Below are 13,306 nucleotides of genomic sequence, written 5' to 3'. Positions count from 1 at the left end.
TGAAGTGAGAGTTTAAAGGTTTATTTTTTGAAAATTGAGGTTTTTCATCCCAAAAAAAAGAGGAAAATCGACCACAGAGTGATCTGCAAATTGACCATGCCATTTATAGATATAATATACTGAAAATTCCATAATACTTGGCAACTATTTATTAATCAGTTTGCATCCACAAGAGGCACTACCTTGGAATGGCTACATGCCAGGAGGGTGCTATTTACATACTGAAGTATGGAGTACTATGGGCAAAATGGATCACATACTGAGCATGTTGTTACTTCATGGTATTTTAAATACATTTTTATGCTACAGCAATTCACCTTTATTATGTTTTACAGCCCCACTTGGAGGACAGCCATGGGAGTAGAAAGGTTCTTATATTTGTTTTTAAGCTTGAATAAGCATATATGGCCGTAAAAATTTCATGCCAAAACTATAAAAATGCCGACCCCATATATACATAATGGGAAAAAGGCGAGGACAAAAAAAAAAAAAAAAAGCTGAAAAGATTTAAGGTCTTATGTGATGCTTGTACACACCTAAGCATTCTGAAAGATCTCTCATATGCTGTATCTTTAGAGCTTTTTTGCATATTGCTCTTATGGAGTTTAGCAATATATCTTGCAGTGCTGGTATATCTATATGCTTGTGAGAATTTGTGTGAGATTATAGGCACTGAGGATATAATGCTAAGGTTGGAGTAGAGAATGGCCCTTGAGGTAGTTAAGGGGTGGCCTGTTACTCTGTTAAGCCATTTCAGAAACCAATACTCAATCTCAAGACAGACTTGCAATACAAATCAGGAGCAGAGGTCCAAATTTGAGAGGTCTACATTGGAATAGGAGGGAGATGCACTTTAAAATATACTTGGTAGCTAGGAAAGGATCCTTAATTCCCACAGGTTCTCTTGTCAGTAGCCCATAAAACAATATATATTTTCACGTGCATGTGTGTGTGTACTTTTTCTACGCTGTCTGCTGACATATCAAGATATCAAATACAGTTCATTTTAAATCAAAGCTATAGTTAGCTAATTTAGTGATGTGCAAAAGTGAAATATTTAATTCCTTTTTCAGCCTGCACAACAAGTAAACTGATTTATGGATACACACTTATACAGACAAAATACACAATAAACGCCATATGAATTTGTACACACAAAGTAGTTGGATGTACAAAGATCCCCAAAATTGACCATCCTCATAGCTCATAAAATTCAAAAGGGAGCAAACGGTTCTGCTTCTATTCTTTCATGATTTATTGATTGTCCTGTGTGATGTATAATGAATCATTACCTTTTAGAGTAAGGTGACATCTTCCTCTTCATTTCTCTTTGAAACTTACCAGGCATTTTAATGTTTTCTTTTCATTCCATAATTCCCCCTGTATGTAGTTTCATTGGTAAATTGTTTTATTCTTATTCTCATAATACTAAACAATGTAACAATCATATCACATCAAATCTGATTCAATAAGTACTGCCAATTGTGATTTGATTGCAAGTGCTGTTTCTTTATTGATCAGAAGACAATATTCAGATACATTACTGTTGAGTATAAAATATTAAATCACATACTGTTTATAAAGCTTTTGGTTATATCACTTCACAAGTTATTGTTCTGATGTATTTTCTTTTTGTGAAAAGCTATTTATTATGTGTAAAATGGAATAGTTATTCACTTTGAGACCTTTACAGTACAATTAGTAAGTTGTCTCTTACAGCTACAGTTGACAACCTTTGTTAACATAACAAAATCTACATAACAGCACTAGAAGTGCTGTTATGTAGATTTTCATATAAAATATCAAATTAACCATTTGCAGCCCAATGTCATGTCCAGTGTGCCATCGGTGTTTCTGATTATGGAATTTGTTTTCCTGGTGTACTGCAACCTATTTATTTTATACAAAGAATCTGAAAAATTAAATCTATATTTATATTCAATTGTTAACAGCAGGCAACAGTTTTTTTTTTTTTTTTTGTTTGTTTTCGTGTTTGAATGTCACAACTGTTGGCATTTCTGATTGTGAAATTTATTTTTTGGTGTGCTGATTCAGTCACTGTACTGTCTATTTATACTTCATATAAACAATCTGAAAAATTAAACCAATGTTTATATTATTATTATTAGCCATATGGTGCAAGGAAGCCTGGGGCTTATGCTGCACCAGCCAAAAAAAAAAAAAAAAAAGTTCAAGTTACCCTGAGAGAGAGTAATAGAGGCATATGAGCTTATGTAGCATCAGTTCCAAAAAAAAAAAAAAATTCACAACCATTCCCTCTAAAAGTTTGTTCAGTTCCTCCTTGAATTCATTTAAGCCATCAACTTCCACAACAGATGGAAGTTTGTTCCAGCAATTAACCACCCTCTGGCTAAAGGCAAATTTCCACATATCTATTCTATAATGTCTTTTCTCAATTTGAATTTATGACCCTTAGGTTCGTAATCTGAGCAAGTGGAACAATCCCATCAGAAATCAGTGTGCTTAACCCATGCAAGGCCTTATACACCTCACCCAGATCACCTTGCAGATTGCAGATGCCTAGTCTCCAGCTGCTGCAATTTGCAGAACTTAAGTCTCTCTTGGACCCCTTTGTTCCCCCTCACCAATCTTGTTGCCCTTCTCTGTACATGCTCAAGCAAATCTACATCCTTCCTAAATAGAGGCCTCCAGACCTGTATGCAGTACTCAAGGCATTGCCTTATACAAAGTGATAATCACCTTTTCCCTGCTAGCAAAATTCCTGTATATCATTGACAAAACCCCATGACTTGCTCTGGCAGCGTTGCTCAGAAAACTTCATATCTGACTGCACAATTACTCCCAGGTCTTTTTCATTTTCTACCACCCTAAGTGTATTACCACACAGTTGGTACATTCCTCTGGGGTTACTTCTACCCATATGTAGTACTTCGCATTTGTCATTGTTAAACTTCAGTTACCACTTCTTAGCCCATCTGCCCAAATTTTCTAGATCCTGTTGCAGTAGCACACTGCCATTACCAACCTTTGTATCATCTGCAAACTTTGACACTAAGCCTGATATACCTTCATCAATATCATCTATAAATACAAAACAATGATGGGTCCAACACCAAACCCTGTGGGACTCCACAAAGAGTGTCCACTGATTACCACTTTGTGTTCTCCCACTCAACCACCCTTTTATCCATTGTAGCAACTTACCCTTAATACCGTACTGCTCCAATTTGTACAGTAATTTTCCATGTGCAACAGTGTCAAAAGCTTTCCTGAAATCTAAGTATATGATATCAAAATTATTTTTTGAATCTAGTTCCTTTGTAACCACATTGTAGTATCCAATCAAATTTATCAGACAAGACTTTCCCTTAAACCCATGCTGTATCTGAATTATTGCTGCAGTCTTGTCTAGATGATCCTGCAATGCATCTTTAACCAGTGACTCCATTATTTTAACCAGAACAGAAGTTAAACTGGTCTGTAATTACTCATGTCACCCTTTGATCCCCCTTTGTGAATTGGGGTTACATGTGCACATCTGCAGTCTGTGGGGACTTCCCCCAAGTCCAAGGATGTTTGCAAAATTATGGCTAAGGGTTTGCTTAGTTCCTTAATAGTTAATGCCAGGTGGTGTTTATTTCCTTTCTGTCCTTGTCAGGTTTAATGTGCAATTGACATGACTGTCAGTTTGTGATTATAAAACTTTTTTTTTTCACTCTACTGGCATCATCCACTTATACTTCATATGAATGATCTTAAAAATTAAGCTGGTATTTATTAATGTTTATATTCAATTGTTAACAGTTGGCAGCCATGTAGAAGTCACAAAGTAACTTATACTCTGTGTTAGAATGAAGTATTTAGACAATCTGTCAAGATCTAGTAAAAGCCTTTCTGAAGAATCTTACAAATAAGATAATTTCTGAATGGTCCAAGTGTAAATGGCTTAAGTTTCACTAAAGGATTTAGTTTTTTGGAGTTATTATAAATATGGAATAGGACTAAATGAAATTCTGGTCTGAAGAATAAACAGTGAGAATTAAATTTATTTAGCAGGAAGAGATTTCTGCATATATTTTGTTTGCTGCATCTCTGACCACCCATAAATGGACAAACAAGAAATGTGAGAGCCTACCCAAAAATAACAGTTACTGCTAAATGGCAGTAACTGTTGGAGGACATTTAAAAAAAAAAAACTAGTGAAAAGTGTTTCATGGGAAATAGAGGCTAAAAGTTTTAGGCATACATTTTAGTTTTCCTGTAAATAAAGTTACTTGTGGATATGCACATATTCCAAATATTAATGGTAGTCAGTACCTGGGAGGTTTTGTGTAACTAAGCCATTCCTTGTTGCTGCTTTAGTTAATATATACTACAAATTTGGTTTATCTCAGTATGGAAGCGTGCAAATTACTTTTTTTGGAATTTTAAAAGTAAATCTGTATAACTCCTAAAAATCCACAGCTGTCTAAACAGAAAGCTCGCTTTTAATTCAAGTTTAGGATTTTACTAAATGGACAAGGAAGTGCAATTGCATCATATTAGTATGTAGTGAACACCGCAGTAGGTGAAATGGCTGGCATTGTTATATTAGTTATCTCCATTGGTGAAGCATTGCTTATTTGAGGTAGTTCAATATCAAGGCAACTCATGAAGGTTTTAGATATAACTAAATGATGTAATTTCACCTACTTTGGTGGTTCATTAGGTACTAATATGAAGCAATTGCACTAATTTGTCTGTTTAGTGAATCTTTCCATAGTTTGAGGCTTTAGCCGAAAAATTCTTGGTTTAGGATTTTTTTTTTCTGATCATATACAGTACGTCAATTTAAAATTTTGATGATATTTTGGTGCTTTAAAGGTTAACTTATATACTAGAATAGCAAGTTGTCTTCAAATTCATTAGTCATTACAGTAGTCTTCAAATTCTCAATATATTTTATTGAAGATAATGAATTCTAATTTTTTTTTAAATCTTAAGGTTTGTTTACTGGAGAACTCCCAGAATGCACACAAGATTTAATGATCGATTTCTCAAAAAGCTATTACCAGCATTTCCGACCCATGCAACAGGCCTAGGATGTTGGAATATGGCTAATCTAACAAAGCAGTCATTTCAAACTTCATATATTTATTGCAGAAAACAAACTACAATAATAATTTAACTTTGAAATAAAGATTTCATGAACCACTGTTGAAATTATGCTCTGTCTTCATTTATTTCCTATAAAGAAACAAAATTACTTTGTTTAGAAAGGAGCTCAACTTTGAACGACACCAAATTTTAGCAAAATACATTTAAGACAAATTTATGATGTAAATCGGTGGTTTTCAACCTTTTTTGAATAACGGCACCCCTATTCAATTTTCTGCCTGTTAGATCTGATTTTCTCTCTCTGTATATATGTATATAATATGATAGTTATTACAATAATATAATTATAAAAATTACATTTCATAATACAAATTATATATATATACAGTATATAATAATTTTATTCTTTGTAAAGAGGTACTAAGTAAACATCAGTTATAGATAACCACAAAATTAAAAAGATACGGTACAATGGATACCATACACCTTTTTATAATGAAATAAAAATATAAATAAAAAAATAAGTTTAAGTAACTTAAACCCAAATTACCTGGAATGTTGTTGCGGCACCCCAGTTGAAAACCAATGATTTAAATGTTCGGTATTATTACAACAATGATTTCCAAAATGAACACTACAGATCACTAATCTGTAGTGTTCATTTTAGTGAACATTTTTAATGTCACTGACAAAAATTTGTGTTATTACTTGTTCAAGTATTTCCAAAGGTGTTTTTCCCCCCCCCCCTCTCTGCTCAAAAAAAAAATTAAAATGTTCAGCAGTGCAGTGATAAGTAAAAAAAAAAAAAAAGTCAAGTGCAGCCATTACAACCCACTGCAGGATGGAAGCCTCCTCAACAATTCATGCTGAGGGAAATGGACCATAATCTGCCACGCTGGTCCAGTGTGGGTTGGCAGATCGACCGTATTTAGCAGTCAGGGGCTTGAACCCCGGTCTGCTCAAGGAGAGTGTGCTACTGCACCCCCGCTCCTGACCACTGGGCTACCACCCAGTGGTCAAAGATAATACGGCTACCACTGTATTATCTCTTGTTGTTGCCATTTTGCATATGCTTGGGATTAAAAAAAAAAAAAAAACTGTTTATACTCTGGCACAACCACCAGGTCAGTAGAGTTTACAATAAATCATCAATACAAATGTTAATCGTATTTAGCAGTCACAGGCTTGAACCCCAGTCAACTCACAGCATGCTACTGCACTCTCACTCCTGACCAGCAATGTCACTTAGGTCTTTCATAATTTCTAGATATACAGAAGTCATCTGTACAAGGTGAACAATAAATGGTATATGAAAATCTAATGGTCCCAAATACTTGAGGAAAAATTAAGCAAAAATGTTTACATCATTTTTGGGTTAAGGATTTTGATTTCAAAATGTAACTTACAAAGGTTTTATGATGTCAATTCCTATTCCTGGAAGTAGCTTCATAAAACCTCTGCCTCGACCAGTGCAATGTTTAATTGGAACATGGGAATCAATAACTTACCATAATGTTTCATCTGATAAAATTTAGATCCTCAGTCAGTATTCATAATGACTGTAAAAAGAAGGTATAGGAGTAACATATGAACTGGTTACTATCTTATTTACAGGATAAGTGACAATATAAGACAATGCTACATCCTTATAAGTGCTTAAAGTGAGCACCTTGCATAACATGAAGGGCAAAAGCATATCTAGGAATATTCACTTGGATGCAATGCAGTATATCTCCATAAATTAAGATAGCCTCATGCAATCTTCAAGCGAGTTCCTACAAATTATAGGGAACTGAAACATTAACTGCTTCAAATGCTCCCCAAAGGAAAAAATGCATAAGATTAAGATCAGAAGAAAGACCTTTTCATCCATGGTAAGCTAGCATTGTTGTACTATATCCAATAAATAGAGGACCTCTGAACTGGCAGTAGTTCCACTTCATTCAGGAAATGGGTAGGTAATTGATGTCACCATTCATGGATGATATGGGGATTATTTTTAGACCATATGCAGTCTGATTAGGCTATCAAAGATGCTATTTATGTCATTTTTTATGAACTGTGCTTCATCAATCCAAAGAATGCAGCCCAATAGATTTGGGTCTGCCTTATCCTCTTGTAGCACAAAACTCCTAATGATAAAGCTAATCTGCAGACGGAAACTATATCTACAGCTATTAGAAACATAGTGATGTTATTTATTGTAGTTTAGACTGTGTGCGTAGATATCACTGAAATCATCGATCTATTGTACATAAGCTCCTTGTAAGGTTTTCTTTGAATGTGCTAATCACCTGCAGTATTATTGTTAGCAAAATGATGCAAGGAAGCATGGCTATACAGTACTGGTCAAAAAAAAAAAAAAATTACTCGCTATATTTGCCCTCTTAACAATTTCTCCAAACTATCCACTTCCACAATGCTAGCTGGAAGTTTATTCCAATAATCAAAATCAATTCCAAAGAAAATTTCCATATCTGTTCTGCAACCACCTTTTTTAATATAATAATATGTGGCCCTGTATGCATGAGAAAGATGTCTAGAAATGAACAAGCGGTTTTCAACATTTTCAGTTTGCCATTAGAACTTAGTTTACTCCACCCATTAAAAGCTTAAATACTTAAATTAGTTCACCATACATATGCAACTTATAGAATCCCCAGTCTTTTTGGTAAGAATCACCTCTTGTTCCCTCTCCCCAACTAATTTCACTGCTCTTCTCTGTACCCATTCCAAAGAATATTGCTATTTAACTCCACCTGACACTCAGCCACGAGTTAGGGTTGGATTTGAAAGTGTCTGCAATTCTCTCCAGACACGATAGAAGGGAGTATAGGATGAGAGCCTTTTCAATCAATTTGGCCCTGGAGAGACTGTGCAAGGATCATGGGGTAGACTTTTTCACAGCGTGGTCTGTGATTGTTAACAGAGACTGCTTCTACAGGGATGGGATACAACTAAATAGAAAGGGTGCAAGAATATTTGCTGATGCTACTGAGGCAGTGTTAAGTGGATCAGAAAACTGCTAGCTTGGGGGGGGGGACACAGAGTAATAGATTAAGATAAAGCTGGCAGGGGTGAAAGTGATGCTTTCACTGCTTCTATTAGAATGAGCAGCAGCCTGGAAAACAAGGTGCTGAGGATTTCAGAGACTACTGGGAGTCATCGCAGAATAGGTAAATACAGGGGCTGTGTTGGATTAGCGAACAATAAGAACAGCTGCATGTATAGTTGAATTGTACACAAATGCTAAGGGTTTAGTAAATGAATTTGATGAATTTGAGGCGCTGGTCAAAATATCAAAGGCAGATATTGTTGGGATATCAGAGACATGGTGTCACACAGATATAAGGAATGCAGAATTGGAATTTGGGGAGTACAATGTGTACAGAAAGAACAGACAGGATAGGAATGGAGGTGGGGTTATGCAATTAGTAAAGAAACAAAATCTAAGGAAGTATTTCCAGCTGACATGGTGGACAGTGAAGTGCTGAGTCACATTGGTGTGACATAAGCATTGGGAAAGCAAAATTGAGAGTAGGAGTGTGTTATAGGCCTAATGACTGATGAGTATAATGAACAACTTATAGAGAAATACAGAGGATTTTAACTTCCCAGATATTGACTGGAACTTGTGGGTTGGTCACATACACACTAGCAAGGCTTTTGTGGATTTATTGGATGATTGTTTTCTACAGCAGCATGTTCGATAGGCAACCAGAGGATCTTAATGCATGCTGATAATCTGATTATCAGCATGAATTAAGAATCTGCAGATAAAGAAACCAAATACTGGCAGTGATCACAGTGTGCTGGTGTGGGATATCCAAAGTGAAGGGTTTTTGCTTTTGCAAAAGTGACTACGGGGTCTGATGCAGTTTTTAAATTCTATACAGTGGAACCAACCAATGATGTTACCAAAAGCAAATTCTAAATGGGGAGCATTGAAAGAATTAATCTTGGAAGCTACTAGGCTTTACATACCAACTAAGAAATATTATTCAAGGTTTAGGCCTCTATGGATATCATGAACTAATCATCAGATAAGTTGCAGATAAGAAAATTGCACAGGATACATATAGATTATCAGGTGACACAGAAGCCTATGGTAGATATAAGCTGGTTTGTAATCAAGTCACAAAGGAGGTTAGGCAGGCAAAGGCAGATTACAAGAAATATTTGTCAAAGGATGCAAAGAAAACAGCAAAGAGTTCTTTACTTACGGAAACTCTAGAAGGAATGGGATGAATCAGATTGCTCCACTTGATATCGATGGTTCTACTCTTGATGATCCTGCTTAGGTAGCTGAAAAACTGAAGGAGTATTCCGCATCTACATTCACACACGAGTTATTCAGGGAAGGGAAAGACAGAGGTATGTTAAACTCTGGCAGTGAGCTAACTGATTTTGTAATAACTGAGAGCAAAGTAGCGAAGAAATTAGCATTAGTAGAGGCATATGATGCAAGAAAGCAAGCTTACATGAAGAAAACAACTTAAGAAAACATGAAGAAAACAACTATCAGTCCAAACTAGAGTTTGAACAGGCTAAGAGTAGAAAACTTGCTTCTTGCCCTAATGGTAGCCGAGCATTCTGGTCTCTTGCCAAAGCTATTGGCCGCAACTTTTGCCCATCTCTGCTCCCACCTCTGTCCAAACCAGATGGTTCTGTTGTCACTTCAGCCAAGGATAAAGCTGACCTGTTAGCATCCCATTTTTCTTCCAGCTCATGTATTAATGATCTTGGTAAAACACCTCCCACCATTCCCCAACACACTCCATTCAATGCCTCCTGTGGTCTTCCGTCAAAAGGATATCAGAAGGATTTTGATGAATCTTGATGCTAAGAAAGCTCCAGGTCCTGATGCTATTTCTCCACTTGTTCTCAAAACCCGTGCTCCTGAACTTACTCCTATTCTTTGCCGCCTTTTTTCACTTTCTTATTCTAAAGGTGTTTTTCCTTCTGCTTGGAAATTTGCTCATATCCAGCCAGTTCCTAAAAAGGGTGACAAATCCCTCCCATCCAATTATCGTCCCATTGCAATTACTTCTACTCTTTCTAAAGTAATGGAGAAATCAATTAACCGCCAACTCTTAAACTACCTAGAAACCTTCCGTCTGATCAACGATCACCAGTATGGATTCCGTCAGTATCCATCCACTGGTGATATTCTGGCTTATGTTACCCATTTATGGACTAATTCAATGGAAAGTTTCGGTGAAACACAAGTAGTTGCTCTTGACATCTCAAAGGCTTTTGATCGTGTTTGGCATAAAGGTCTTCTAAACAAGCTTCCATCTTATGGTTTGCCAACTGTTTTTAGTAATTGGTTATCCAGTTTTCTCTCTGATCGCTCACTAAGGGTGATGGTTGATGGCTCTCTGTCTTCTAACTTCTCCACTAATGCCGGTGTCCCCCAAGGTTCAGTTCTTTCCCCCACTCTTTTCCTCTTGTATATCAATGACCTTCTTCCATTGACTGGAAATCCTATCCATAGTTTTGCCGATGATAGCACATTGCATTCAACTTTCCATTTTTGAGAAACCTTGTCCTGCTCAATCAGCTTCAACTTCTCGAAAATCTTCTACCAATTCCTTAAATGCCGATCTTCAGGTAATTCTCCAGTGGGGCAAAGACAACTTAGTTGAGTTCAACCCTTCTAAAACTCAGTCTTGTCTTATATCTCGCAAAAACGATTCTTCTGCTCCTATGCTTATCTTTAGTGACACTCCAATTTCTAGGCAAAAGGATATATCTCTTTTGGGGATTACCCTGACTTCTAATCTCTCTTGGCACAAGCACATTACAAATATTGCTTCCTCTGCATCTAAAAAATTTGGTTTTCTCTTTCGCTCTCGGCGTTACTTTTCTTCCAAACAGCTGCTCACTCTGTATAAATCGCAAATCCGCCCTGCCATGGAATATTGTTCCCACATCTGGGGTAGTGCCCCCAAAACCTCTCTCAGGCTTCTTGATTCCATTCAGAAGAGGGCAGTTAGGTTAATTAATGATTCATCTCTAACAGAGTCTCTCCACTCACTGTCTCATAGACGCACTGTTTCTTCTACAGCTACTTCCATGGGCACTGTTCTTCTGAATTAGCTTCTATAATTCCCGCTCTCTCTTTCAAAACAGTCCGAACACGTGCTGCCACCAGCCAACATCCATTTACTGTCCAACTTCAAACCCACAGAACCAACTTTTCATCTTCCTCATTTATTCATTCAACTGCCATTTTCTGGAACAACCTTCCTTCATACGTATTTCCTGAAAATTACAATCTACAGAAGTTCAAGTCCAATGTCAACAAATATCTTCTTTCGTCTTCTCAATCTCCAACCCAAGCACGGTACTAAGTACTATAGGTTCTAATACCTCTCGTGTTTGGGGTTTACATAAAAAAAAAAAAAAAAAAACATAGCATCAGCCAAAAAAGGGGGAACCCCCCCCTTCCCATTTCACCCATCCAGAACTAGACCAAATGTTGGTCTAGTTCTGCCTTGAATTTATTTAAGCTGTCGAATTCTACAACTAATGAATTTTGTTCCAGCCACACACTGGCTAAAGGCAAACTTATGTGCATCTATTGTACAACTGTCTTTCCTAGATTTGAATTTATGTCCTCTCAGGTGATTAATCACGAGGCAGAATCCCATCAGCATTCAGTTTGCTCAAACCATTCAAGGCCTTATACACATCAATCAAATCACCTCGCAGGTGCCTAGTCACCAGACAATGAAATTTGAAAATCATAAGCCTTTCTTCGTAAGAGCAACACTTTGTTCTGTTCATTAATCTGGCTGCCCTTCTCTGTACTCGTTCCAGCAGCTCTACATCCTTCTAAAATGAGACCTCCAGACCTGTATACAGTACTCAAGGTGTGGCCTGACCATTGCCTTATACAAGGGGATAATCACCTCCTTATCCCTGCTAGAAAAATTCCTGTATATCATTGACCAGACACCATAAGCTACTCGTGCAGATTCTCTGAACTGCTCAGAAAACTTCATATCTGACTACACAATTATCCCGAGGTCCTTTTCATTCTCTACCACCTTGAGTGTAGTACTACACAGTTGATATGTTACTCTGGGGTTACTGCTATCTGTATGCAGTACCTTGCCGACTGGGCTAGCCAGGTGCGTAAAGTACCTGCCTGGCAGCCCAATGGGCGTGGGTTCGAATCCCACCTCGGGCTTGGATCAGAGTAAAATGCAAAAACTTTGGGAGGTGCATTATGGCCACAGAAGCCGATGCGCCAACAACTAACAAAAAAAAAAAAAAAAAAAAAAATGCAGTACCTTACTTACATTTGTCAATGTTAAACTTCAGTTGCCACCTCTCAGCCCATCTTAACTGTATCATTGGAAATAAACTGGATGTTTAAAAAAAAAAAGTGAATTCAGGAGAGTGCTAGATTTATGCTACATATAGTGGTTTTGAGTGATTTGAAAATTAACATTATTACAAGCTAAATGAATAAACAGTACAGTAACAACTGGTAAGAACAGTAACTAAGTTTAGTAAAAGCAATTACAGAAGCTTTTGAGATTATGTATTTCTTTGTCAGTTGTGAGAATACATACCTAAATATAAAACTTTACAAAATGGAAAGTGCAGAGTGTGGTCATGTTTGTGGTCAGTGCAGAGTGCATGCACGAGGATGCTTTAGCACCCTCGTGCATGCACTCTTTTTACTCAACATGACCACGCTCTCCACTTTCCATTTTGTAAAGTTTTATATTTATGTATGTATTCTCACAGCTGAGAAGAGGTACATTATCTTGAAAGCTTCTGTAATTACTTTTATTAAACTCAGTTACTGTAATTACCGGTCGTACTGTACTGTTTATTCATTTATCCATGGAACCCAGTACCACAGGTCTCTTTAATTTTATTAAAAGCTGTTATTGTAAATAATGCAAATATAGTATACATATAAGTTTCATAATTTTAAGGTAAGATTTCTTGAATTTTCTCAAGCATAATTATTGTATAATTTATGTATTTAAAATTTATATTTAAAGATTTAAATGTTCCTCCAACTTTTAATATCATGTTGAGAAATGGTGCTTTAAAATCAGGCAGATATGCATCTTACACCAACCAGTTAAAATTATTTACATTTCCTATGGATAAATTGGCATGAAGTATATGTATTGATAGGAAGTATTTCCTATGGCTAAATCTTCCCTGGTGAATGTGGATTTAGTAGTGTTCTGTTTTC

General features: G+C 36.5%; 2 protein-coding genes across 2 annotated transcripts in view; one reads left to right on the top strand and one right to left on the bottom strand.

Annotated features, from left to right (window-relative positions):
• DCTN5-p25 (Dynactin 5, p25 subunit) overlaps positions 1-5,093 on the top strand; it is a 48,339-nt gene extending 43,246 nt beyond the window's left edge. The window contains exon 6 of the mRNA XM_090386553.1: positions 4,966-5,093. Coding sequence (XP_090242679.1) covers positions 4,966-5,063 — 98 coding nt within the window. The 3' untranslated portion in view covers positions 5,064-5,093. The remainder of the gene's footprint in view (positions 1-4,965) is intronic.
• A 5-nt stretch (positions 5,094-5,098) lies between these two features.
• Positions 5,099-13,306, bottom strand: part of LOC150076681 (tether containing UBX domain for GLUT4) — a 328,877-nt gene continuing 320,669 nt past the window's right edge. The window contains exon 14 of the mRNA XM_090386552.1: positions 5,099-5,208. Coding sequence (XP_090242678.1) covers positions 5,198-5,208 — 11 coding nt within the window. The 3' untranslated portion in view covers positions 5,099-5,197. The remainder of the gene's footprint in view (positions 5,209-13,306) is intronic.

This window comes from Mastigoproctus giganteus, chromosome 12 (genome assembly GCF_048544385.1).
Source record: "Mastigoproctus giganteus isolate SK-2022 chromosome 12, ASM4854438v1, whole genome shotgun sequence".
Taxonomy (NCBI): domain Eukaryota; kingdom Metazoa; phylum Arthropoda; class Arachnida; order Uropygi; family Thelyphonidae; genus Mastigoproctus; species Mastigoproctus giganteus.
The sequence above is the reverse complement of the archived record's forward strand: the minus strand, read 5'-3'. Positions and strand labels throughout refer to the sequence as shown.